General features: G+C 48.9%; 1 protein-coding gene across 1 annotated transcript in view; it reads right to left on the bottom strand.

The window, feature by feature from the left end:
* Positions 1–24,220, bottom strand: part of LOC109453648 (uncharacterized) — a 159,979-nt gene that overhangs the window by 104,681 nt on the left and 31,078 nt on the right. The window contains exon 3 of the mRNA XM_074317700.1: positions 4,370–4,522. Within this exon, the coding sequence (XP_074173801.1) occupies positions 4,370–4,522 (153 nt within the window). The remainder of the gene's footprint in view (positions 1–4,369; positions 4,523–24,220) is intronic.

Below are 24,220 nucleotides of genomic sequence, written 5' to 3'. Positions count from 1 at the left end.
CGGCACAGGGACTCGAAGGGCAGGCATCGTAGGTGCAGTTTCTCCCCTGAAGAGACTATACCAACGGGAATGTGTTCAACTCCTGGAGGACGGCACGTGGCTTCACTCCTGAACTGACTCTGCCACGTGTCGCCTGCTTATTTAGTGTCCTTGTTACCTGACAGCTGCCAGGGAGGCAGGGTGACCGGAAGGTTAGCGCCAGCGCTGTCTGCAAATCGCATGTGCTAACAGCTCCAGTCACAGTGGCAGGAATAACCAGAAAGGACAGGGTCAAAGGCTCCGGGGAAGGGACACGTGGCTGCCTGACCACTCGCACAGCAGCCTGCAGCTGGCCAGGGCTCCCGCGCCTACTGTCCTCAGGACACGATGACGGGACAGAGGTGCAGGGTGGCTCCCTCAGCACCCGGCCTGGGAGTCCCAGAGCCAGGATCTGAAGCAGAGGTGCTGGCCCCACCCCAAGGCTGCTGTCCCCAACCGGTCGCCACACTTTCCGTAAAAGGCCAGACAGTGACGATTTCACGCTTTCAGGGCCATACGGTCTTTGTTACAACAGGTCACCTCTGCCATTTCAGGCAAAAGCAGCCACAGACAACCTGCATGGCAGTGTTCCAATAAAACTTTACTGACAAACACAGGCTGCGCTGAGCCTGCTCTACCCCCTTTGCAGTCCCGTGAGCCGGCTCACAACTGAACTGGTATGAAGGGAAAGAAGCTGCCAGAACAGGACGGACAGAGGTCAAGGGAAGGGGCCTGGCAAGAGACGAGCGGCCCAGGGAGTGACGTGACTTAAAGGGGAGTTTGGTCAGAGCCCTAGAGGTAGGACAGATGCCCTCTAGCTTCCTCATGAACAAAAGGCACCACCAGCCAGCAAAATTCTTGTGTTTCCTAGAAACGAAATAGGAAGGAGCTGCAAAAGTGCAAATCTCACCATCAGTGTGGTTACAAGAGTCTCGTGATGGAAGTAGGACTGTTAAGGAACTCCCAGGTCACACGGGTCCCATGTCACGCCCCACTCACGTCCCCAGAAGCCCTGGAGGCTCACGCATGTCCCTGACGGCAGGACGCAGTCTCAGTAGCTAATGCAGTCTTCCAAGAGGGCGCACACGCCCCCGCGCTCCGCTACAGCTCCCAAAACGGACGCTGAGGTCGGTTGAAGTTCATAATCGTTTGTCTTGTTCATTTCATGCACTCATGTTACTGACTGGCCGTGGCAATGTCTTCACTTCTGGCTTTGCACTAACCTTTCACCTCTTCCCTCCAACTTCCCCGTCCCATCCAGGCACCTAACCTATAGCACACACTCAATAAATAAACGCCTGCTAAAGTCACCTGAGAACGGCCCCATGCCGTTTTGCTATGGGAGCAGAGCAGCAGTGGAGGCAACGCCATAGGACTGAACCCCAGGAGACGCCCATTCTGGTTTACTTTGTGCCAACACACACCTACAGCTGCAGAGCCGGTGTCTAACGGCCACGGCTGGATCAGAGGACCCATCAGATCCCTTCCAGCTGGGACACGTGTCCTCTTCACAATCCCCCAACCAACGGTATCGCAGGCTCCCCGTCCGTCAGCCACTGAACTCAGCCCAGAGCGCACCTTCCGGAGCGTCATGGCCAATCCCGGGCTGCCTTTCCGGGCGTCCTCCCCACTGGCCTCCTTCCCTCATCCGCCTTCCTCCTGATTAAATCAGTCTCCCATGCTTTCTGCAGACACGTACACGCCCCCTAATGCAGGCTCCCTGCCTGGCACAGTGGGAGTCACTCAGTTGCCAGCATAACGAGTATTCTCCCTACCTTCCTTGCCCTCAGAACCCGAACCCCGATTTTGTTCGGAGCAGTGATGTCCCAGACCTGGTAGTGACCAGTGATTTTATCTAGTCCCAGCATTTCGCTCCTGCTCCACTTTGCTGTACATCCCAGCATCCGTATAGGGGAGAGGCTGCCATGTGTCCCAGCTCCAGGCAATGCAACCTAAGGCGCGTCGGCTAGAAGCACCCAGGGAAGCTTTGCTTTTCCTGATTAACGGGTGTTAAAAAGAGGGCAGGCCCAAAACGGAGTCGCCTGCGTTAAGCCCACCTCTGCTACCCGAGACTCAATGCCTAACTGAATAGCAATTTCAACCTCTCCTGGGAGTGAAATCTGGGATGACCTGGTCAGCACGTCAGGTAATCTGCTTGCTTGACCCTGTCGTGCCCGAATGAAAGGTGGCCTTGCCCCAAACAAGCCACTCCTTACTAGTCACCGCCTTCTGCCACGACTTCGACCGATAAGAGTCTTTCATTGAGAACAGCTCCTCGGGGCTCTGCTCCCTCTGCCGGTGGGGTGCTGCCCACTCGTGAATTGTGAAGAAAGCCAGCCAGACCTTTCAAATGTCCTCCGTGGCGATCTGCTGTTTTCACACTGGGCAGATGCAGATGGTACTATTTCTGTGGTGTCATCCCACCTTGAGCGTGGCTGCGATGCCTGAGCTGCAGGAGCCATCTGGCAGCCGGCCGGGGATGAGCGGTGACCCGGAAGGCAGCGGGGCCACCCGACGGCAGGAACAGCGGAGGGGAAGCCCCCGCGCCCCTGGGGCCGCCTGTCGTGGCAGAGAATTAAAGGCTTAAGGGACTGGCAGTGGCGCTGTTATGTGTCCCTGGAAGAACCCTTCCTCCTTCCTACCTTTCCTCCGGCATTCCACATTAATTTGCTCATACGCAAGATGATCCACGCATTGCGTCTAGTATTCCACGCAGGCGCCCACGCATCAGTGCTATTCCAGCGTCTGCAGCTCCTTGTCCGAAACCTCGAGCCCAGTTCCCGTCCACGTCCACGATCCCACGGGCATTGTCTGGGCCGGCGCGACGGTGCTGACCCATAAAATGCGTGTCACTTCTTTTCTGGATACCCCCTCCCCTTTCCTACTCTACAAACCCTGGAGGGAATCCCGCAGAGTTTCCCCCCATAAGAATGTATTTCATCAAATCTAAGATGTTGATTTTTACACGCACCATAACTGTATGAACTACACAGAAAGAAAAACTTTGTCTTACATGATGACATGTTGTAGAATATAAGACATGATCTAACGTCAGATGTGTCCTAGTAGGGAAAGGTGCCTTTTAGAACTGAGAGACTGACTGAAGACAGTGGCCACACCATGTACTAACAGAACTCTGACGCACAGTCAGACCACAACCTCTGTGACAACTGGCCCCAAACACTCCAGACTTGCTCAGTCACTGGCAGCTTCCCTAATTGTGGCCCCTGCTTCCAACCAATCGGCGAAGGCCAAACATGCATCGCTAACCGATCACACAGGACGCCCCCTCTTGCTAGTCCCGCCCCCAGCTTCCCTGCCCACAGCCTCCCTCGGGCCACCCGAGCCGTCCCTTTGTCCACTGTGAGTTCCCCACTCCCGACAAATGGAAGTGGCAGTTCTGACTCCCTTATTGCAGCAAGTTAAGAATAAACGGCCTTTGCTTGGTGCCTCGCGGGCCGCCTTTGTCTATCCGCAGAGTCAGTGACTTTTCCTGGTAGTGTTTTACGTTCTGGGGAATGGGAACAGCAGGTACCGTACGGGCTGGGGGCCTTGCTATGGAAACCACGGATTTTAGTAACAGTTCAGCAGCGAGTCCACTCAGGTCTGAACTGAGGGGACGCTGTGGAGACAGAGGAGGACGGAATGGGCACAGTCTAAAGAATAGAAGTGACGCATCCGAGGTGGCCTGAAAGCAGAAGGAGAAGCCATTCAGGCCGAGGATGGGGAGAAGTCCCAGGGGACACAGAGACTGAGGAGACCACTGTCACTACGAGAGGTTCTGGGGAGAAGGGCTGCACCCCAGGTGCTGAAAGAACGTTCTCCTCACCACGAGGAGGGAGCCGACGGCGAACGGCGTGTCGTGTGTCACATGTATGTTCTTTAAAGGGATAGAGATGAGTCACAGGGCCCCTGACGGACACGGCTGAATGTGGCCCCCCTGGAAAACACCCTCCCTGCCAGGCTGCACTCTGCTAACCTATGTCCCAGGGGCTTGCTGATGAGCTGGAACGACACCTGTCACATAACCGCCGCCTCCTGCGGGCTGGCACCACACAACAAAAGCAGTGTTGCCAGGCCCCTTTGCACCCTGCACATCCTCTCTTTGGGGTTCCTGACGTCCCGGAAAAGGGCTGGGTGTGCCCTGCCCCTGGCTGTGTGGCGCTGCACAGCAAGTGAGCAAAAGACTGGAGAGTCTCCTCCACTGAACTCCCCGCCATTGAAGCCTCAGGAGGCCAGGGATAATTAAACAACATTAATTAAAATACTGAAGAACAGAAAGGGCGACCGGCAGGGGGGACAAAGGAACAACATCAAAGAGATGGAAAACAATAAAAATAGCGGCACTCACTGTGCACAGACGCCCAGGAGGCTGGCAGCTCCGCTGGAGGCCTTGAGGAAAGTGTCCTGGACACCAGCCCTCGGGGCGATGGGGACTCGTGGTGGCAGGAAGCACGGTCCCAGTGGTGGCTCACTCTCCAGACGTCCGGGAGGTTCCTGGTCTCTGCAGATCATAATTAAACATGTGAGCATGATTACCTTCAGGAGTTTCTAGGAATACAGAACGTCCCGCGGCCGCTGCTGCGGCAGAGGCTCGTGTTTCGGCTTTTAGTTAAAAAGAAGGAATTCAGGCATCTTGCTAAATTACAGAATGATTCTCTCACACGAATTTCTCTAGCTCAGCCTCCAGCAGCTTTACCAAGAAAGCACTTAAAGCCACCATCGGTCATGGTGTGGTTCCAGGTTAAGGGAAGGTACACAGGGAAGGGTGACCCCCGCGGTGGAGGTGGTGTGAGGGCCACTTCGGACCAAAGGCCTAGTGACCAGGGCTGTCTGACCCCGAGTGTCACTTCCCCTCTGGGCAAGTGATGTCAACTGCTTGTACATGCTTCCGTTGATAACCTGCACACATACAGCAAATACATGCACAAATCTATTACTTTTATAGAAATGGTAGTGTATTACACACACCACCTGTCCATTGCTTTTCCACTTACAAATGTATTTTAGAGACCCTTCCATACCAGGTCACACAGAGCTGCCAGTCTGGTCAGAAGCTACGGGCGTATCTATTACATGGATTTGCCAGTTTGCTCCAGTCCTCTAGTTAAGTTCCCAGTGTTTATGACAGTCTGTGCTGAAATAAATAACCGTGCACAGCGGTCAGTTTCATAGGTACAGTTTCAGAGGTCAGTTTCATTCATGGCCTTTAATTAAAAATGCTCTATTAAATCCTCCAATTTAGCAGAGAACCCCAAACAATGGGAATGCCTGGGTTTTCCTGTGCGCTAGATGACATCCTAGGATGCTGCTGTGACCGGGAACTGGGGACCGAGCCCTTGGGGAGTCTCCTTGATGTCTCCCCCAAGCAGTGTTCAGGGTCTGAGTAAAACTTCTCAAGGTCTGTCCATCTTCTCTCCCCGTCCAGTTTTGAGTTGAGACAGAGGAGGCGGCAAGACCCGTGGAGTCCAGCCAATCACTCTGAAGTCTTTCTTAGGAATTTTTTTTTTTTTTTTTTTTTAAGTTGGGACATGAAATAATACCACTTAAAATGGCACCACTTCCTGCTTTCCTTTTTGGTTATTTTACTATTTATTTTATTTATGCGGTCAGATATGAACCAGGGGGAAGTTTCTATGACCTGGCTTCATTCTGTCATCTGTACCTAAAACCTAGTTGGCATTTTATGGCTTCCATAAATAACTATATCTTGCAACCAATGTTTGCTTTTCCCCAGGACAGACATTTCCATTTTATCAGAAAAGCCATGCAAAAAATGGTATCAAAATACTGAAATTGAATTACAAGAGTTTTATGTTCTTGCTTTTTTAATATCTGTATTCCATGGACTAAGTGACGCCTGACAGAAACGCAATGCTCAGAAGAAGCTCCTAGCAGTTGCTCAGACTAGCAGACTTGTATAACTTTCTTCCTTTCCTGACCAGTAGCCTATTTGTATGTTCATTTTGGGTGAAGATATTTTAGTTTCTAGACACGGTCTCCCTACCATCTGAGAATAGTAATTGATCTTTTAAAATCAAACTTAGAAACTTTAACTTTGTCAAGGAGTGGAATGAGTAAATAAAAAACTCAAAAGGCAATGCTTCCATTATTTACGTTTTAAATGAGTTTCTCCCTTTGGAAGCCTTTTCCTAGGAGACATTTTTAAATGTTTTCAAAAATACCATTTACAGTGTTTCGCCCAATTGCTAAGTTGAGACCTGATTCATGCTTCTGGGATGGAAGAAGGGGGACTAGAAATGATGGCTGATTGCAGAAGCTTCCGGAAGCTGCAGTCGGGAGCAGCAGAATGCCTCGGATTCGTGTGAAGGGAGATTTGCTGTCTCCCTACTTTGGCTTGTGCTTTTGGCTGGTGTTGTTTTGCCCCCAACTGGGATGTGTTTTCATATTTATTTTGTGTTCAGAAAAAGACACGTCCACGCAAAGGGTTTGAACTGCTCTTGACATTCACGAAGCTGATGAAGACAAAGAAGAGAAGTGGGTTTCAGCTCCAGGACGTCTCGCGTCTTTCAGCTGCGTCTCTCTCCTCAGCCCCACGTGCCTCCTGGACTCCTGCATGTGGAGGGGGCCCCAGCTCAGCGTGTCACAGATGCCTCAGCTCTCGCCACCCTCTCCCTCCTCTTCTCCGTGGATGGTATCACTGACAGACCAGAAACCAGGACTCATTCCAGACGCCTCCCACCTCCTTCCTGACTCAGTCTAGTCGGGAAACAGGTCCTGTCAGCTCTATCTCGGGGACATCCTCTCCTGTCACTCTTGCTTCTGCCATGCTCCGGGCGCCTTTATCTCTTGCCTGAAAGATGCCACCTCGCTCACAGCTGCTCAGGGACATTTTCGGGGCCTCCAGCACCACCCCCTCTAACCTGCCCTGAGTCTCTTCAGGCCAGGGGATGCCAGGCCTGGGTTCCAGCACCCATCACCTCCACCCAGGGCAGGTGTCACATTAGCACTGGGGAAACCCCCGATATTTCTGCACTCATATCATACGTCGACATAAAAAAATGTTTAGCGCCTTCGACCTCCTATCAGCAAAAAGGAAAACTAGCTTCCAGACTGATTAGTTCTTGGTGCTGTGTAGCTCTCTCTCTTTTTCATCCAACATATAAGGCAAGTTGGATCACGCTGTCTCTTAAAATTAGTGCAGTTATTTCTCTCCTCTTTACATCTGGCTCTTATTTACTTACCCTCCACAGCAGGAAACCAATGTTTCACACACGCACACAAATTCAGTGAAGAGAAACTGCATATTGATTTATGATCTTGTTTTTATAAGATTATAAAATGGATAAATTAATTATATTAGTTCTGCATCATTTTAATCCTGACTTGACTGCTTTTATTATCTGTCCTATTAGATGGGTTCCCTAATTTTTTTCTAGTGATATTTATAATAGTCCTTGAAATGCTTATTAGCATGTTTGAGTGAATTGAACATACGTCAGAAGTTTATCTTAACAAACAGTAAGAATGATTTGGCTGACTGGTTTTACAGTGAGGACTGACTTTGCCAAACAGATTATACATATGGCAGATGTTTGACACATATTTAAAAACCAAACTTACAGTTCCAAGGTTTTGATGAAAATGTTTTCAAAGCCCATGACAATAAACAAAAGCACTATATCCAAAAATACTATCTCAGCAAAAGAGGAAGGCATACGTTGAGCTCCCAACGGTTTTTCCACTCTGTCTGGCTACACGCGGCGCCCCACGCACGCTGGGACTGCCAGCGGGTCACTTACGTCCTGCAACAGCCCTGTATGCACCGCCCAGGACGGGAAACGTGAGGGACTCGGAGGTAACGGTCCTTCTGTAGCCACGTGGCTCCCAATCCTTTGCTTTTAACAAAATTGAAAATAATATTGATGCTAAATCAGTGTGACTTTTGGCAACTAAGTCACAACGCATGTAAAGCACCAAGTGACAGTGACACAGCAAAGCTCTATGTCTGTGCACCTGTTTCTATGAACACGTTTTCTCGGTGTTTACGCCTATAAAAGAGGAGCGTGGGAACAGAGTAGATGCTGGACTCTGCTTCGCTGCATAAAATAAGCCACGTTCTGACAGACACATAAGGAATAATTGGGGGAGACCTCATTCATCTCAATAACAGATATACTCCCAGTAAAAGTCTTTATATTGACTAGTTATTAGTGTAAATGTAATATATGTTCTGATTTTTTTATCATGTACTACTAATTATAATTTAACTCAGTACAGATGACTTTTGTAACACAAAGCCTTATGGTCACAGAAAAGATTTTTTAATATAAATTTATAAGACATTATCTTATTGTGATAAGTTTGGTAGGAAGAGAAAACAAACTTTCAAGCATGAAATATATGCGCAGTAACAAAATTCTGTGGGGAAAGTGAAAAAAAATATAAATTCATGGATAAAAGGAAAATATAAAGTTTCAAAATGTTGAAAAAAAGAGTGTTTATGGTTTTTTTTAAGTGGATGAAGGGGTCTCATATCATTATGGCGTTCAGATTTCACTGAATCCATCTTTAAATATGTGAATTCTCACTGTAAAATTGTACATTTTTACAGCGTATTGGAAATCATATCCTTTGCAGTTATTTGAATAGAAGAGGCAAAATTTTAGATATCAACTTGAAAATGTGCAGAGTCATAGTTTTCAAAGTCACTGAGACGTATATGAGCCAAATGTTTGAAGACCATTGTTAGGCCATTGGAACTTGAAAAACCCTTGAGGATCAAGTGACCCAGCCCCTGTCCCAGCAGCAGCTCCATTTTACAGATGAGAATGCTGAGCCCAGAAAGAGAAGAAGCCCCTCGCTGTCCCAAACCCGGTCCCCGTGCCTAAGGCACACGGCGAATCAAAGCCCGGCTGGCAAACCCTCGGGGCAGCCTGACGTCCGCTCCAAGGCGCACCCTGCTCAGTGGTGACAGATGCTGTCTCACGGTGACAGTGTCTAGTGCATGTCACCCTCGCCAAGCTTCCCTGCCCCACCCCTCTCGGTTTCCTCAGCATTTCGTGCATCTCTCTTTCCGGCTATTCACAGGGGTTGACAGCTTTCTGCTGCTGCTAACATGACCAAAAACCACTGGGGCTGCTGTGACAGAAATGACAGCCAGGAACCTAGGAGGACAATAGGGACAGACAGAGGGAGGAAGGCAGCCCCCAGGCGGGGTCCGGATGAAGATGCAAAGGGTGGGTGGGATACAGGGAGGCCCTGACTACACCTGCTTCACGGCCTGCCCCTCGGTCAGGGCTGATGACAGCTCAGCCAAGTGTGAGAAGGGGGTGCCAGAGTCTGCTCACTCACTCAGCCTCTGCCACACTTGCTCTGTATTCTTGGGTTCAAGACCACGCAGGGACCCATCACGGCGGCAGGACGACTGGGCCAATAAACACGGTGGAGCAGCCAGAAGATCTCCAGCTCGAATAATTAAAGGTCAACAGCTTCAGATTTGCAAAAGCAGAATAAAATGTATATTAATAGCCAAGTGGTGGTGTTTCCGTCATTATTAAACTCGACTTTGCCATCTCAGGTGTAAAATTATCACTACAAAAGGTGTGTTGCCCTCCGGTACTAACAGTGTGCTTCACTACGGCCTGAATTTTAAGGCTTATATCTTACATTGAAAAGGCGATTAATACACCTAGAATTTTTAAGCCAAAACAACATAAAAACAAAACCAAAACTTCTTCTATAGCCATTTAAGTCAAGTTCAACTGAGCATGATACAGAATAGACACACTGACCAATACAACAGTTGAGAACCCAGAAATAAATCCCTACGTCTGAAGTCACTAGAGTTTGACACGGGTGCGGGGCCCATTCACTGGGCAAGAAGAGTCTCACAGTCACCGCCAGCCCCTCCCACACTCACACCAGACTTCTATTAATTAAGCCTAATAGAAACCCAATAAGCAGATGGTTTCTCATTGCCATCATTCTGGAGTGACTGTTTTGGCTTTGGTTTTGGAAAAAAAATACACAGAAAATCCAGGAATTTTGAAAACTGGAAGGGTTACCATACAGGAACTCACCTAATCTTTGCACTTCACAGCTAAAGAACTCAGCAGTTTGCTCAAGGACACACAACGAACTATTCCAACCGGAAAGAGGGCTGGTCAGGTTTCCTGCCTCTCCATCCTGGGTTCTTTCCATTTAGTAAGTTTGTCTCTCTCAGTTATGTCTCTTCTACAGAGTATGCAGCAAATGACAAAACAGGGCGATATGTCAGCGTGACTAAAAGAACACACATGTGCACGTGCGTACGCATGTACACACACACACACAGACACCCCTGACTGTTCTTGAACTAGCCTGGGGAGTTACATGAAAGCTCTTCTTGTTTAAAGCACACAATGCACAAATCTGGAAAGAAGTTTTAAGAAGGGCATTGACGGTCTGACTGAGCAAAAAGAACTGGTTCTTTATTCAAAACGTAACTCGGTTTCCATTTGAGTGGACGCCTGGGTGTGTGTCAACTGCCCAGATGGGATTTTTCCATCGATCATAAAGATCATCTGGACCACAGGCTTTGGGGGCCCCATCTGTGCTTCACCCCCTCTTCCCTGCAGAGTCTGTGCCCACGGCGAGCTTCTAAGACCAGCAGTTGTGTCAGGAGGTAGCGGCAGTGCCCCACGCGGGGAGTGTTTGTGCCTTTACACTATCCGTTTTATCCAGCCTGACAGCAGCGTGTGAAGACATCTTCCTTCCCTCCCTCCCTCCCTCCCTCCCTCCATTTTCATACAAAGTGTGGATCTTATTCTCTTCGTAAAACCCCGAAGCATCACACAACCATACGGCACAAAACGTGAATCTTGCGCTCCGAACGCTCCCGCTGCCCGGCCCAGCAAGAACCACCAGCAACAGTGCGCTGGGTCGTCTGGGGCCTTGTATTCTGCTCATTTTCATCCACGCATATGACATACGAACATATTTTTATTAAAATGGAACCATGCTCTATACGTTGTCCCCTTTCTTAACAATATGCCTGAGATTGTACCACGCGGTCGCATACCGGCCGGCCTCCTTCCTTTTAAACGCTCCATTATAAAGCAGCTAATAGCTACGTGGAGGTCGCTGTCAGTAAGGGCTTATTCAAAATGCTTTGCATTATTATTCCCTTAATCCTCACAATAACCCGATGAGACAAATCATTAAGTTTAATTTAGATGAGCAAGTTAAGGAAGTCAGGTAATTTTCCCAAAAACACAGTCCAGGTAAGGGGTGGAGTTGTGATTCAATCAGAATGCTGTGTTTTTAGTAATGTGAATGTTCAATAATGTATTAAATTGTTTCTTATTAAGGAATATTTAGATTGTTTCTAATTTTTCACCATTAGAAACAATGTTGCAATTATCTCCTCGTACATGTAATCAAGTCCATCAATCTTTTCTTTTCCGGCTTCTGGATTGGTATCTTGTGTGGGAAGCCTCTCCATCCCTCGGGTATAAATAATCCTTCATTTTCCTCTATAACTTTTATGGTTTGGCTTTACTTATTTAGCACTGGAGTCTCTTGAGAATTTACTTTGATGTGAGGTATGAGTTTGAGATCCAATTTGATTGTCTTCCATACGGATAGCCAGTTCTCCCAATATCATTTTTGAATAATTTATCTTACTATTTTTGGTTGAGGAATATTTGCCAAGAAAATCTTTTGAGACTTAAAAACATATTAAAATGTATCCATACTTAATCGACTGTTGAGAAATACAGTCATAAAATGGCTCATTAAACACACAGGAAAAATCCAGTTCATAGGAAAACAAGGCTCGAGACCAGGGATCGCCCCGCCCCCATACCAAAGGCGCGGAATGGATATTTTCTAATGGAAAGATGTGGGACTTAGCCCAGATCCTGGCTCTGTCCCTTAAACAACAGTCGGTCCTGCATGAATCCCCTGTGGCTGTGCCTGTGGAAGGCGGCGAGAGCAGCGGTCTCAGGAAGCAGCAGTCCTGTCCCTTCTCCCCCAGCGTCTCCTCAATCCATCTCCCTGTCTCCTCTCCGCGCCACCATCCTGATTAGGCCACCGCCACGTCTCAGCTGGATTCCTGCCGCTGTCTTCTGACTGGTCCTCTCCTAACCACCACTCTTTTCTTCCTCTGGTCCAATTTGACACTGTAGTTGGCTGAGTCTTTTAAAATCTCAAATGTGACCTTGGTATTCCTTTGCCTTAAATCCATCGATGGTTCCTTGCTGTGCTTACAATAAATGTCGGAGTTTTGATGTTGCTTACAATCTTGCCCTGTAGCTCTTTCCAGCATTACCTCTTACCATCCCCACCCTCATGTCTCCAAACACACACACACTCGTGACAGTTCACTTATCCTGAACATTCAGTGTTTCCCCAAATATCCTTTTACCTTTACACACGCTGTTCCCTTTGCCTGGAATATTCTCTATCCAGCTCCAGCACGACCACAACCACCTCCACCTGACTCACGCCTCAGCTTCTGGCAAACCACTCACTTCCTGGGGTGTCCCCTGGATCCTCTCCGATGAGCTCCTGCAGCACCCTCGCCGCCCTGCCCCAGGATTCCGTCCACCACAGGAAGCTCTGAGCACCGGTCATTCGTTTCTCCCTCACTGGTCGGTGAGCACAGGAACCAGGCCTCTCACTGCTGTTCTCCATCACTGAGCACAACGCTGGACCAGAGCTGACACCCAAAACCCTGAGGGAACCAGGATGTGTGCCCCCAAAATATGCCTCTCTGACATAAAAGTTATTCTGGGCTGAAGGGAATTGAGAAGCAACAAACACAAGAAAAGCTCTCTCTACCCTCTTCCTCTTCTGCCTAAAGGCAGGATATAAATTCTCACTTTACTAAAGACAGACTGTTGACAGCACCCGAGGAATTTGCAACAAACTTTCCTCCATTAGTTTCCTCCCATATATTGACTTTCCCCCGGTTTGCCGCCCCGGAAGCCAAAAACTTCTTTCCTTTGTCCTGTCGTTTCTCTACAGAGTCAGTGTTCTTTGCTGGAGATGCTGTTACATATAAGTCAGTTCTAAGCCAGCGTTTTGAGTTACTCTTCGTTTAAGTCTCTTCCACGCGATGTACGCTGCACACGTTAATAAACGGCTCTTGTCTTGTTAACCTCTCTCTGTTAAACATTCCCAGATGAAAGCCTAACGGGAAGAGGTAAAGCTCTGCCTTCCCTACAACACATCTGGGCGTGAACGAGACCTGCTTTCTTCCTCCTCGCTCTTTTCTCAGGAAACATTGTATCTACAACCTTGATATTCTAACCAGATAATAGGTAGGGAAGGTTAAAAGGAACTTCTCTTTTATTTGAAAAAAAATCCCTGTCGGCATTTATCAAATAACTTCTATTTAAGAATTATGATAGATGAGACGCCATTTACAGACCATTTGTCTTCGGCAGGAACACGCCCGGGTATGGGAAAGGCATCGCACCTCCCCCACTTCGCAGATGGCCATGTCCCACCTGACTCCACAGGACTCCTGCTACTTCCTACCCATCAGCCTTGTCCCAGAGCCCAGGGGCCTGTCCCCGTCCTCAGGAGACTGGGGACATGTGGCTCCAAGGACTGAAGCAGAGGCGTCAGGGCTGAGCACCGAGGTGGCGTCTTCTGGCCTGGAACCCTCTGCTCTTCCTGCCGCGATACCTGACATCACGTTCCTTCATACACCCCGGCCGTTGTCTTTGTCACACGACCAAACACAACCGTATTTTCCTGCTGTGATTCATCTGAACAGAATCCACAGCTTCAGTGACCCAGCATTCCACAGGGCGCCCGTTCTACGCCCCCGCGGATGCTGGCTGGTTCACAACAGTAACTCCTTGCTGGGGAAACCTAAGCACGACCTCACACACAGTGGGACAGTTTTACCTTTCTACTGTCCCCTCAGGATCCCTGGGAATGTGTTCCCTGTCTGAGTTGTCAATTAAGCATTGAAAGAGGCAACGTTGTGCAGAGACGGGGAAGTCGCTGCTGTACAGATCTGAGTTTGATCTTGACAGTGGACTTAACCTCTGTGAGGTTTAGTTTTCCGATCTGAAAATAGTAGGAATAATATACCAACTTCCTAATCTTGACATGAGGGTTAAAGGAGAGGGTTGGGGCACCTCACAATAAATATTGGCACCTTCCTCTCTCCCCACTTACCCTGGAGGTTCAGTAAGGTCAGGTCCGCAGCACAAGATGCCTCCTAATTGTGAAGGCTCAAAGCCGTGCTGTAAACAGCCACTGAGAAAATCCCTTTCCGTAGCCATTAGGTGACTAAGCAGAAACCAGAGTGGGTCTGGGGGGCCCTAGCCAAGAGCTGAAATTCAGAAGGCACACTGCTGGCCGTCTCAACCCAATGTAGGGGCTCCACGCTTCATGCTGACCCCCGAGTGGGATGACCACCCTAGTTCTCCTGCAACTCCCCTGGTTCTCACCTGAAGTCCTGTGTTGTGGGAAACCTCTCGGTGCTGGGAAAAGCAAGGAGACTGGTCACCGTGCAGCAGACAGTGAAACCTCTGCTTTGCAACCGTCCAAGGGCAGTTTCTACTTGGGAAGCAAGTGGCTACAACTGGGCCTTAAGAGCTTCCAACCCTTTGCTCTCTAGCACCTAGAAGAGCTTAACAGTCCCCCAGCCAGGTGTGAGAGCTCAGCGACTCAGCCCCAGGGAGTCTGACTTAATTTTTCTGGGATGGGATCTACGCAGGGCTTTTCAAAGCACAGGTAGGTGATTTTAATGCACAGCCAGGGTTGAGAACCACTGCGTAAATTCTTCTCAAATATCTTATCTCCATGTTCACCCTTCTATTAAGAAACTCTTAAATGGCTTTTGAATATTAAAAGGGGGATTTAAGGGGCCGGATTTAAGGAGCACCGTGCTCCTAACGCTGAAGGTTGCCTGTTCGATTCCCACATGGGCCAGTGGGCTCTCAACCACAAGGTTGCAGGTTCGACTCCCGCAAGGGATGGTGGGCTCTGCCCCCTGCAACTAGCAACGGCAACTGGACCTGGAGCTGAGCTGCGCCCTCCACAACTAAGACTGAAAGGACAACAACTTGACTTGGAAAAACTCCTGGAAGTACACACTGTTCCCCAATAAAGTCCTGTTCCCCTTCCCCAATAAAATCTTTTTTAAAAGGGGGGGCATTTGAGAATATAAAAATAACTTCTTTTCACACATGTAAGCAAAACTAGAGTATGCTTAGGAATGGAAAATGCTAACATTCATACTGTGTTTCCCCGAAAATAAGACCAGGTCTTATATTAATTTTTGCTCCATTAGGGCTTATTTTCAGGGGGTGTCTTATTTTTTCATGTAAGGTAATCTACATTTATTCAATTACAGTCACATCTTCTTCTGGAACATATCGTAACATACTAAATGCATCCACCTGGCTGAGATCTGAACTGGGGCTTATTTTCAGGGTAGGTTTTATTTTCAGGGAAACATGGTAGTAAAATTGTCCAACAGTTGAGTTGAGAATAAATATACAAAAAAAAGGGGGGGCTTTGGAGGAAAGTTTTATCTTCAACAAAGATCCCAGAGTTATCTATTTGAATTATTACGTCCTTTCAAAGTAGTTACTACATGCAGATAAGCTATAAAACCTATTTTAATCATGCTGCCACTATGGAAAAATAAACCACCCTGGAGACTGAGGTAGATTTATCAAAACATCCTGAATGGTGAAACTTTTGATCTTTGGCTGCAAATTTAACCTCTGGAATCAATAAAATACCACTTGGAAGCAAGTCAGGTGAGCTGGTAGCTATGCAGCTGGGAGCACTTACTGCGGGTGTCAGGCCCCAGGTTTCCGAGGGGCTCTGGTCAAACAGCGTAGCCCTGGGAAGCAGCACTCCGCCCGGCACAGGCGCAAACTCAGGACAGAGCCTGAATGAAGGACTAAGGCAGACTGTGCACATGGCCTTCCTTGAAGGTCCTTCTCAAAGACGAGGTGAGAAACTAAGCAGCAACGGCCTCAGTGGAACCAGGGTGTGGTGTCCAGACAGGTGGTGCTGAAGCCACGTTTGTTACAAAGAGCAGTTCAGTTCTCCCCAAAGACATCTGGATCAAAGGGGACCGATCCCCGGCAGTCATGGCAGCTCTAAGCGATGACAGGGGCTGCGTTTTCCACATCTGTGCAGTTCGGGAGCTACACCCAGCCCATTATGTCTTACGACACGTTAGTAACAGAAGTCTCCCACGGAAAAAAAAATTTCAGAAGAAGAATCCATTTCTCATGCAGGGTGTCACGCGGGGTCTCTGGTCCCGCTCCCCACATAAGAACACAGGACATGGTGAGGCCAAAGAGAACACCCACGGAGCCACAGATAGGGGAGTCACCACTATAGTCTCGCTGGCGGCTGGGTTGCAGACACAGGAAGCAGGAGCCACAAGATCCGCAACCCGCCATCCGCTTCTCTGCCAACCAACCCCACTTGCTTACTGCAATCCGCTCTTGTTAGCTCAGCCATCTTCTTGCCAGCTCCCATTTTGCTGCTAGCGCAGCCATGATGTTACATTAGTGGCCAATGGCTCACTGGTTACAGCTGACGGCCAACTAGCCACAGCTGATGGCCATCCAATCACAGTTGATGGCCATTTACTACCTGAGCCAGCACCTTTCCACATGAGGCCGAGAGCCTAAAAACTGCACTCCTGGCTCTGTCCCCACACCATTCATGTAGTTATTCAACAGATATTGACTGTGCCAGATACTTTCCTAAATGCTGGTAATTCAGTGATAAATAAAATAGAGAAAGCCTGAAACTTCATGGGGCTTATGTGCTAATTGAATTAAAAAAGCAAATAAATGAGGGAATAAATAGTTATATAGAATAATTTCATACGGTGATAAGTGATAAAGCGAAAATAAGTAAAATTAGAAACTCCTATTAAAATGTTCATTTGTAAATAAGAGAAAATTGGCACTGGTGGGAGATTTTTAAGTTTATGTTACATGGCCCCAAGACAACTAGACATATTATGGTCAAAGCAGAATAGTGAGAGGGAGGGTACCACTCAAAGGAACAGAGACAAATCGGAGCGCAGGGGCCTTGAACTCACGTAGCTGGGCCGACGCGAACATACCTGTGCACGTCCGCAGTCCCAGAACGCTAAGCCGGTGGATTTCCTCTTCCTCCCTGCTGGCACGCGGGTACTTCTGACAGTTTCCTCAGGATCTAAGGCCTTAAACGGCGCACGGAGAAGGAGGGAAACGGAATCGCCTCTTGGTGCCATACCTGAATTTAATGTTGAGCCGCAATGCCCAAGATTTTTACTTTGGATCTTACAGCAGTCGTATCTCACCGTGTGGGGCTGACAGAAATGGAGGCAAGAAGTACGGGAGTGCCTGAAAACAGACCCATCGTATTTAGCCTGAGAAGCAGGGAAGCCACGGCCGGAAGCAATTGTGATGATTACAGCCTGTGCCGTATTTACTGAGTACCCAGCAAGTCTCATGTATCCAAGAGACATTTGCATAGTTTACCCAAATAAATGCAAGACCCAGTGTAACCCCATCTCTAGGCAAAGTCACAACCACAATCCAGCAGTCAAAAGACAGTTTTAAATAGTTCTGTTCATTACTAAGCTCCTTATAATTCCCTCTCCCCTCCTCTCTGTTCTCAGACACCATCTGCAGCTTTGGAGCCTCTCATCCCATCCTCACCCTCCGTTTCCATCCAGAACGCACCGAACATCCACCCCCCGCCCCCAGGACAGACTCTGTTCTCTTCTTTGTCTTCCTATTTTCCTCCCATTTTTCTGGTCCTCTCTCTCTACCATTCTCCTGATTCTAAATCACAAACATCGAGTCAGACCAGCAAGCCAGCGTTATCTTGTAAAGGTGGGGACAGGTGAACTCGGAAAGACCAGGACAACATGACTGACTAAGTCGGGACACGGGAAAGGGGCAGAAGAGGAAAGGCTGAGAACCCGCGTGTTAGCAGGTGTGATTATAATGACGCTAATAACGGCCCTCCTGCCCCAGCCCCTTGGCACCAGGCGTGCCTCTCCTGGAACGTGGATCCCCTTTTGTTTGTCTGGGGCAATAGAATGTGGCGGAAGCGAAGCTGGGCAAGTTCTGGAAGCTTGCTCTGAAGAAGCCTGCAGCTCCCGGGTTTGCTCTTGGAGCCCTGAGACCACTGTGCTCTGAAGAAACCCAGTCCCGCCTGTTAGAAGATGAGAGGCCAAGTGGAGGAGAAGCAAAGCATCCCGCCATCAGCCAACGCCTGTGACCAGACATGGGAGTGAGGCCACCTTGCGCTCTCCAGCCCCAGGTGACCCATCAGATGACACAGTCACGTGAGGGATTCCAGGCCAGACGAGCCGAAGAACCGACCAGACTGCCAACCCATAAAAGTAGAAGCCATAACACATCGTTGCTTTGGGATGGTTTCTGATACCGAGAAGATCACTTACACATAAATCATTAGCTCATGTAATTCTTACAGCACCAAGTAGGTTACCCTTATTTTATAAATGAGAAGCTGACGCTCTGCAAACTTAAGTGCCTTGCTCACGCTCACAGAATTTTCAAATTGCAAAACCAGGATCGGTATCCTGGCCCGTGAGATGTCGTCTCCTTACACGTCCTTTGGGTCCAGGTCTGTGAAATCTCACTCCTTCTGTTGGGCTCACGGGAGCTGTTTACTGGAGACACGGCCCAGCTCCCAGCATCTTCAGGACTGACACGTGTGCATGCACCTCTGTCGTGTGGAAACATGTGCACTTTGTGTTCCAGTTTGTCTCCTTGGCACCTTAAATGTGGTTAAGAACAGTGTTCAGTTTGGACTGTGAAGGCCTTTCACTGGCTGTCCTTATGCATTTGGGGTCATTCATTTACACCCACGTGCTAGCTGTAATGCTCACTATTAGTTGTTGCACGTTTACGAGGGGCCAGATGCTCTCCTGGGCACTTTACGACGTTGGCTCATTTGACCCGCACACCAACACGACCGTGGTACGATCATTGCATTCTGCCGACACAGACACGGAGACTCGGGGTCACAGCCAGCACGGGACGGAGCTGGACGCGGACCCAGGACGGCCTGATGATGGTGCCTGTACATTAACCAGGGGCTGCATGCGGTGGACTTTTGGTGAGTGGTTCACAGCAGGCTCTCTGAGAGAGAGAAAGCCATGACTGGCAGCCTGTGCTGATGCCCGGGGTGAAAATGCCCCCTTCGTCATCAATGTCAAGGAAACGAAGTGACTTTGCTGAAAGGAGAGCTGGGAAAAGCAGGAAATCGAGGAAGAGCCCCCACCCGCACCCTCTCCAGAAGCCAGACAGGGCCTAGGAGAGACACGGGACATTCACAACCTTGGCTGTGGCACAGGGGCCTTCGGCCACCTTGAACCAAGGATCCTGTGATGCCCTGACCAGTCGTGGGCCACTGTTATGGCAGAGCACGTTCTAGGAAGCGTCACACAAGTCGCCAGGGCCAGAGCTGGGACGGACCACAAAAGGCCGGTGCTCCGACTTCCTTCTCGGAAGAAGCGCTTCTCCTCCCAGCCGGTGGAGGCCAGGCCGTCGGCCTCACAGCTGGGGTTCCAGAGAAGCTCAAATAGGGCATGGATTTCTATGTGGGTCAGCACGGGGCGTGGACACCCAGAAAGGGCAAGTCAAGCCAAAGGAGGAGGGGGAAACGCCGCCTGATGCTGAGTGCGGGCTCTCGGATCACAGAGACCAGGATACGACTCCCAGTTCCAGCCGTGAGTCACAGGACGGGACACAGGTTACCTAACCTGCCTGTGCCTCAGTTTCCACATCTGTAAAATGGTGATGCTAATACGATTATCTTGCAGAGTTACGAGAACAGATATGCTAATGTCTATAAAGCTCTCAGCACAGCGCCTGGCCCACACAGGTGTTCAACAGTATTATTATTAGCAAGTTCTCTTTCGGAAATGCTGACACTCAGACACCAAGACAATGAAATATAAGTACTGACTCTGAACAGCAGGAGCAGAACGGATGTCAGGGTAGCACGGTCAACAATGGGGGGTTTTAAGCAAAGAGCCTGACCTCAGCGTTGCACTTGACAAGGAGAACCCTGGCAGGCGCTAAGCGTACAGGGCACTCAAACGCAAACGGGCGGGAGTTCTGAAAGGGCTCGAAGGGGGGCTGAGCTGCTGAGCTGACAACAGCGGGGGACGTCAGGGACATGGCCTAGGGAGCCAGGTAGCTGGCGGGGCTGTGGGCAGCGCAGGAAGGTGGAGGGCGCGTCTGATGAAAACCAGCCGTGGGCCTGGGTGGTGGAGACACGTGGTTGGCAGTTGGGGATGTGAGCTGGAGCTCCGGAGGCAGAGCCAGGAGCCATCAGGCCGGGGGTGTCCTATCTCCTGCACCCAGACACCCACGGTTTCTCCTTCAAAGCCAAAGCTTTTGACAACATTGCCCTAAATCTCCAAAGGGCCGATCCTGAGAAACTCGCAAAGGGTAGGAGAGTTTTTGTCTGAGTAAATACGAAGGAGATAAACAGCAGCTGCTGGAGAGATAACAGCTCCACACGGCAGTCGATAGAAACTCGTGGAAATTAAAAAGAAGGAATTATTTTAGAGCCACAGCAAAACCTCTCAAGATAGTAGTAAATATCAGACAGTCAAAGAAATTAGAAAACCAAGATTCTATTTTAGGATGACTATTTCCCCATAAAATAAATTGGTTTTTCATTATTGTGTATATGAGAGATTTTGAAAATGACCGATAAATGGAAAGACGGAGAGAACTGCAAAACAGTTTCACACAACCTCTGTAGCTATTAGCATTGTGGATGAAAAAGGGGTTCTACGGAACCTCACGGGTGATCTAATCATAAATTCCTACCTGGGCTGGATGCCCTGGGCCTCTAACTTCTTTAGTGAAAGGTGTTAAGCCAGCCCCGGCCATTGCTCCTGTGTATCGAGGTCCACACCTTTGAAAGGCGAGAAGTAACACCCCTCAAAGAGCAGGCCATCTGTTAACTATCCTGTAATCTAATCCTCACCTGCTTCCTCCAATCTCCCTCCCCTCCCCTCCTAATCTCAAATGCGGAAAGAAGCTGCAAAACTTACTGCTCTCTGGGCCGTTTGAGATCTTGCTCCCCGGCGTACGCCATCAGTTTAGCTCAAATAGACTCTTATAAAAATGCTCTACAGATTGGGATGTTTCTTACATCAACAGTGCTTTAGAATAGTTTTTTTCCAGTCTATTTTTACTATGCTTAAGGTTATTTTTTTTACAGTTGAGCATATATTTATCTCCATATCTATATATAGAGATATGCATCTTTGTATTTGTTTTTCCAGTTAAATTTATAAAAAAGCAATTTGCAAGAATACGCAGGACACTATAGTCAATAGAAAAACTGGCTTTAAAATGGACCATTTCATATAGAAGAATTTACCACATAATGATGAAGTATTAAAAAAAACAACAATGGGAAAGGGAAGGTTTATCAATAAACAGTATTGGAAAATTGGTTAGCAATTTGAAAAAAAGCATTCATTTCGGCCCTTCTCCTTTCTACTAAAACAAATTACTGACGGATGGAAATATTTTTTGAAAAAAACAAACACAAAACTAGAGCAAATATAATCAAATATTTATTGGACTTCTAGAGGGAAAAGACTCTCCTTTCTAAGCTGAGACTTGGTGGAATAAATCAAATATAAACTACAAAGGATTAATATTCTCTTTCCTTTGAGAATTCAATCAAATCAATAAGAAAATCACTAAAGCCCTAATGATAAAGCGAAGAAGGACATAAAACACACAAAAGAGAAACACAACTGGTCAACAAGCAAGAAAATGTGCTACTCCAGTGAAAATCAAAGAAATGTAAACTAAACGCATCACCCTATCTTTTTACCCATTAAATTAGCAAGCTTTGAAAATGGTTCTCAGGAAAGCAATCAGGAGAGGCTGGTTAGGCTGCAATAATAAACAAGCACAAAAACTCTGTGGCTGAAAACCGGGGTTGACAAACTTTCTGTAAAGAGCTAAATAGTAAATATTTCAGGCTTTGTGAGCCATACACAGTCTCTATTGCAAATACCCAACTCGGTCATTGTGGCAAAAAGCGACCATACATAATTCATAAATGAATGGGTAGGGCTGTGTTCCAATAAAACTTTATTAAGAGAACAGGCAGCGGGCCTGGCCTGCAGGCCAGCGTTTGCCAACACCTGGCTGCTCCTCACGCTGCAGGTCACTGCAGGTCAGCAGGGGTGTTCTGTTCATTACAGACGCTCAGGCGTCCAGGCTGACGGAGGCTCCAAATGCACTTTTGCCTCTACAGTCCCTTCATTGGGCGAATCCCGGAAAGTCACACACAGGCACACAGACCCGTCTCCCTCAGAAGGACAAACCATAGAGGAAAACACCTATGTTCTTAGTAGAGCCTCCTATTCTAGGCAGAGTGTCTTCACCTTAAATTGACAAAAGAAATAGGCCTGGGAGGGAAGCCAGGCTGAGCTGGGGGCCAGAAAGCAGCCAAGGGCTGCCTGCCTGCCACTGGGTGGGCAATGATTGCAGAACCCGTTAGGAAAAGTTGCACACTTAAGACAAATGCAAATGCACTTCATTCATAACCAGATGAAAGCTCCGGGATTTCTGGGTGATCGTGGGCTCGTCTCTTTTTTATTCTCAGTCTCCTAATTCAACCATCTGGGGTTCTTTGTGAAGTGCCACCCCTAGTTAGCATTTAGAAATGAAGGACTTGACTTTAAATGGAAAAATCTACATTTCCTTGAAAGAGAGAACTTGACATCCTTGTCCGATTCTGCACAAATCACAACTGTGTGAGCTTCGTGGACTGTGGATAAACTCCAGAAAACACACTGCACACACGACAGGAGACACGCAAACATACGAAGAACCTGGAAACGGCACCTCTGCCCGGGGCCCCGGGGCCCTAGGACATCCTTTCTGAGCACGCGGGGTGTCCAGTGTGCTATGCGCTCCATCCAGTCAGGGGCAGGATGACATGCGGCAGACGGTGCAGTCCCGGGCGGGCTCCTTGTCGGGTCCTGTCTACGTGCTTGCCTGGTCTCTAACGTGGGCCTGAAAACCAACCTCACAGTGTTTTTATGACGCTCACATGTTTACATGAAAGGGAATGTGTACATTCTTGGGAAATCCCAAAGTGCCATCTAAAGGTTACTTTCCGAATCAGTATAATTGTAGGGTCTAAGAGTCGGAAGGTCCCAAAGGGCCACGGAGGCCGGGAGGGGGGCTTGAGCCCCCCCCTCACTCCGCAAGGGCAACGCCGAGGAGCCCTGGGCCCCCAGTAAGTTCCCCGGGCTTCACGTGTCAGTGTGAGCGGCTGCCACGTTTGCTCCCAGAGGAACAACACGGGTCCGAGTCCTAGAAAGCTCACTGACAGCCCTGGAAGAAGTGGGAAGCAGGAGGTCACGGGGGAGACTGCTGCCGTATCCAGGGGCAGAGAGCGTCTGAGAGGCCCTAACTGGGCAGGGCCAAGGAAACGACAGGAGGGAAGACACCTACACGTATGGAGCCTGTGCGAGTGACAGGCGCTGGCGGGAGCAGGACGTGATGAGGGAGAGGGAGGATTCTAGAACCCCTCCCACGTGTCTGTCTGGGCAAAGCACGTGGAAGATGCAGCCACTGAGTGAGCTCATACACGCGGAGGAAGCGCAGGATTCTCAGGGATCAGCCCTATGCCCGTCTTGGAAATGCGCTGTGACACACCTGCAGGGCGTCCAGGTGGAGACAGGCGTCCGGCAGGCAACCGGATAGACTGGTCTTGCATTCAAGACAGATGTCAAAGCAAGAGGATGCAAGGTGGGTGCCGTCCTGTTAGTAGCTGAAGCCACACATCCAGAGGAGGTCACCTGACGTGTGACACCCTGCTTCTGCCTTGTGTGGTCTGGCGGGGAACCCCCGACCTGCAGGCCGCACAGGCCGACGGCAGCGTGCCAGGCCCCTTAACCCAGCGGAGAGCAATTCAGAGTCTCCTCTGGAGCTGATACAAGGCACCCGGAAGCCTGGCTGCAGAGTGACGCCCTCGCACAGAGGGTGACAGAACAAGAGCTGCAAAGAATGACAGAGTCCTGGTGACAACACTTGCACCCTGAGCTAGTTCGGCCTGAAGTCTCCCCAGACTTGCCAAGTGGGAGCCAATCTGCTTCCTTGGTTGTTCTGTTGTCATTGTTCATTTTATTTGCGGTCTTGCCCAACACAGAAATGGATGCCAGAGTGACATGCTGCCAACGAGAGCA

This window comes from Rhinolophus sinicus, linkage group LG13 (assembly GCF_036562045.2).
Source record: "Rhinolophus sinicus isolate RSC01 linkage group LG13, ASM3656204v1, whole genome shotgun sequence".
Classification (NCBI taxonomy): domain Eukaryota; kingdom Metazoa; phylum Chordata; class Mammalia; order Chiroptera; family Rhinolophidae; genus Rhinolophus; species Rhinolophus sinicus.
The sequence above is the reverse complement of the archived record's forward strand: the minus strand, read 5'-3'. Positions and strand labels throughout refer to the sequence as shown.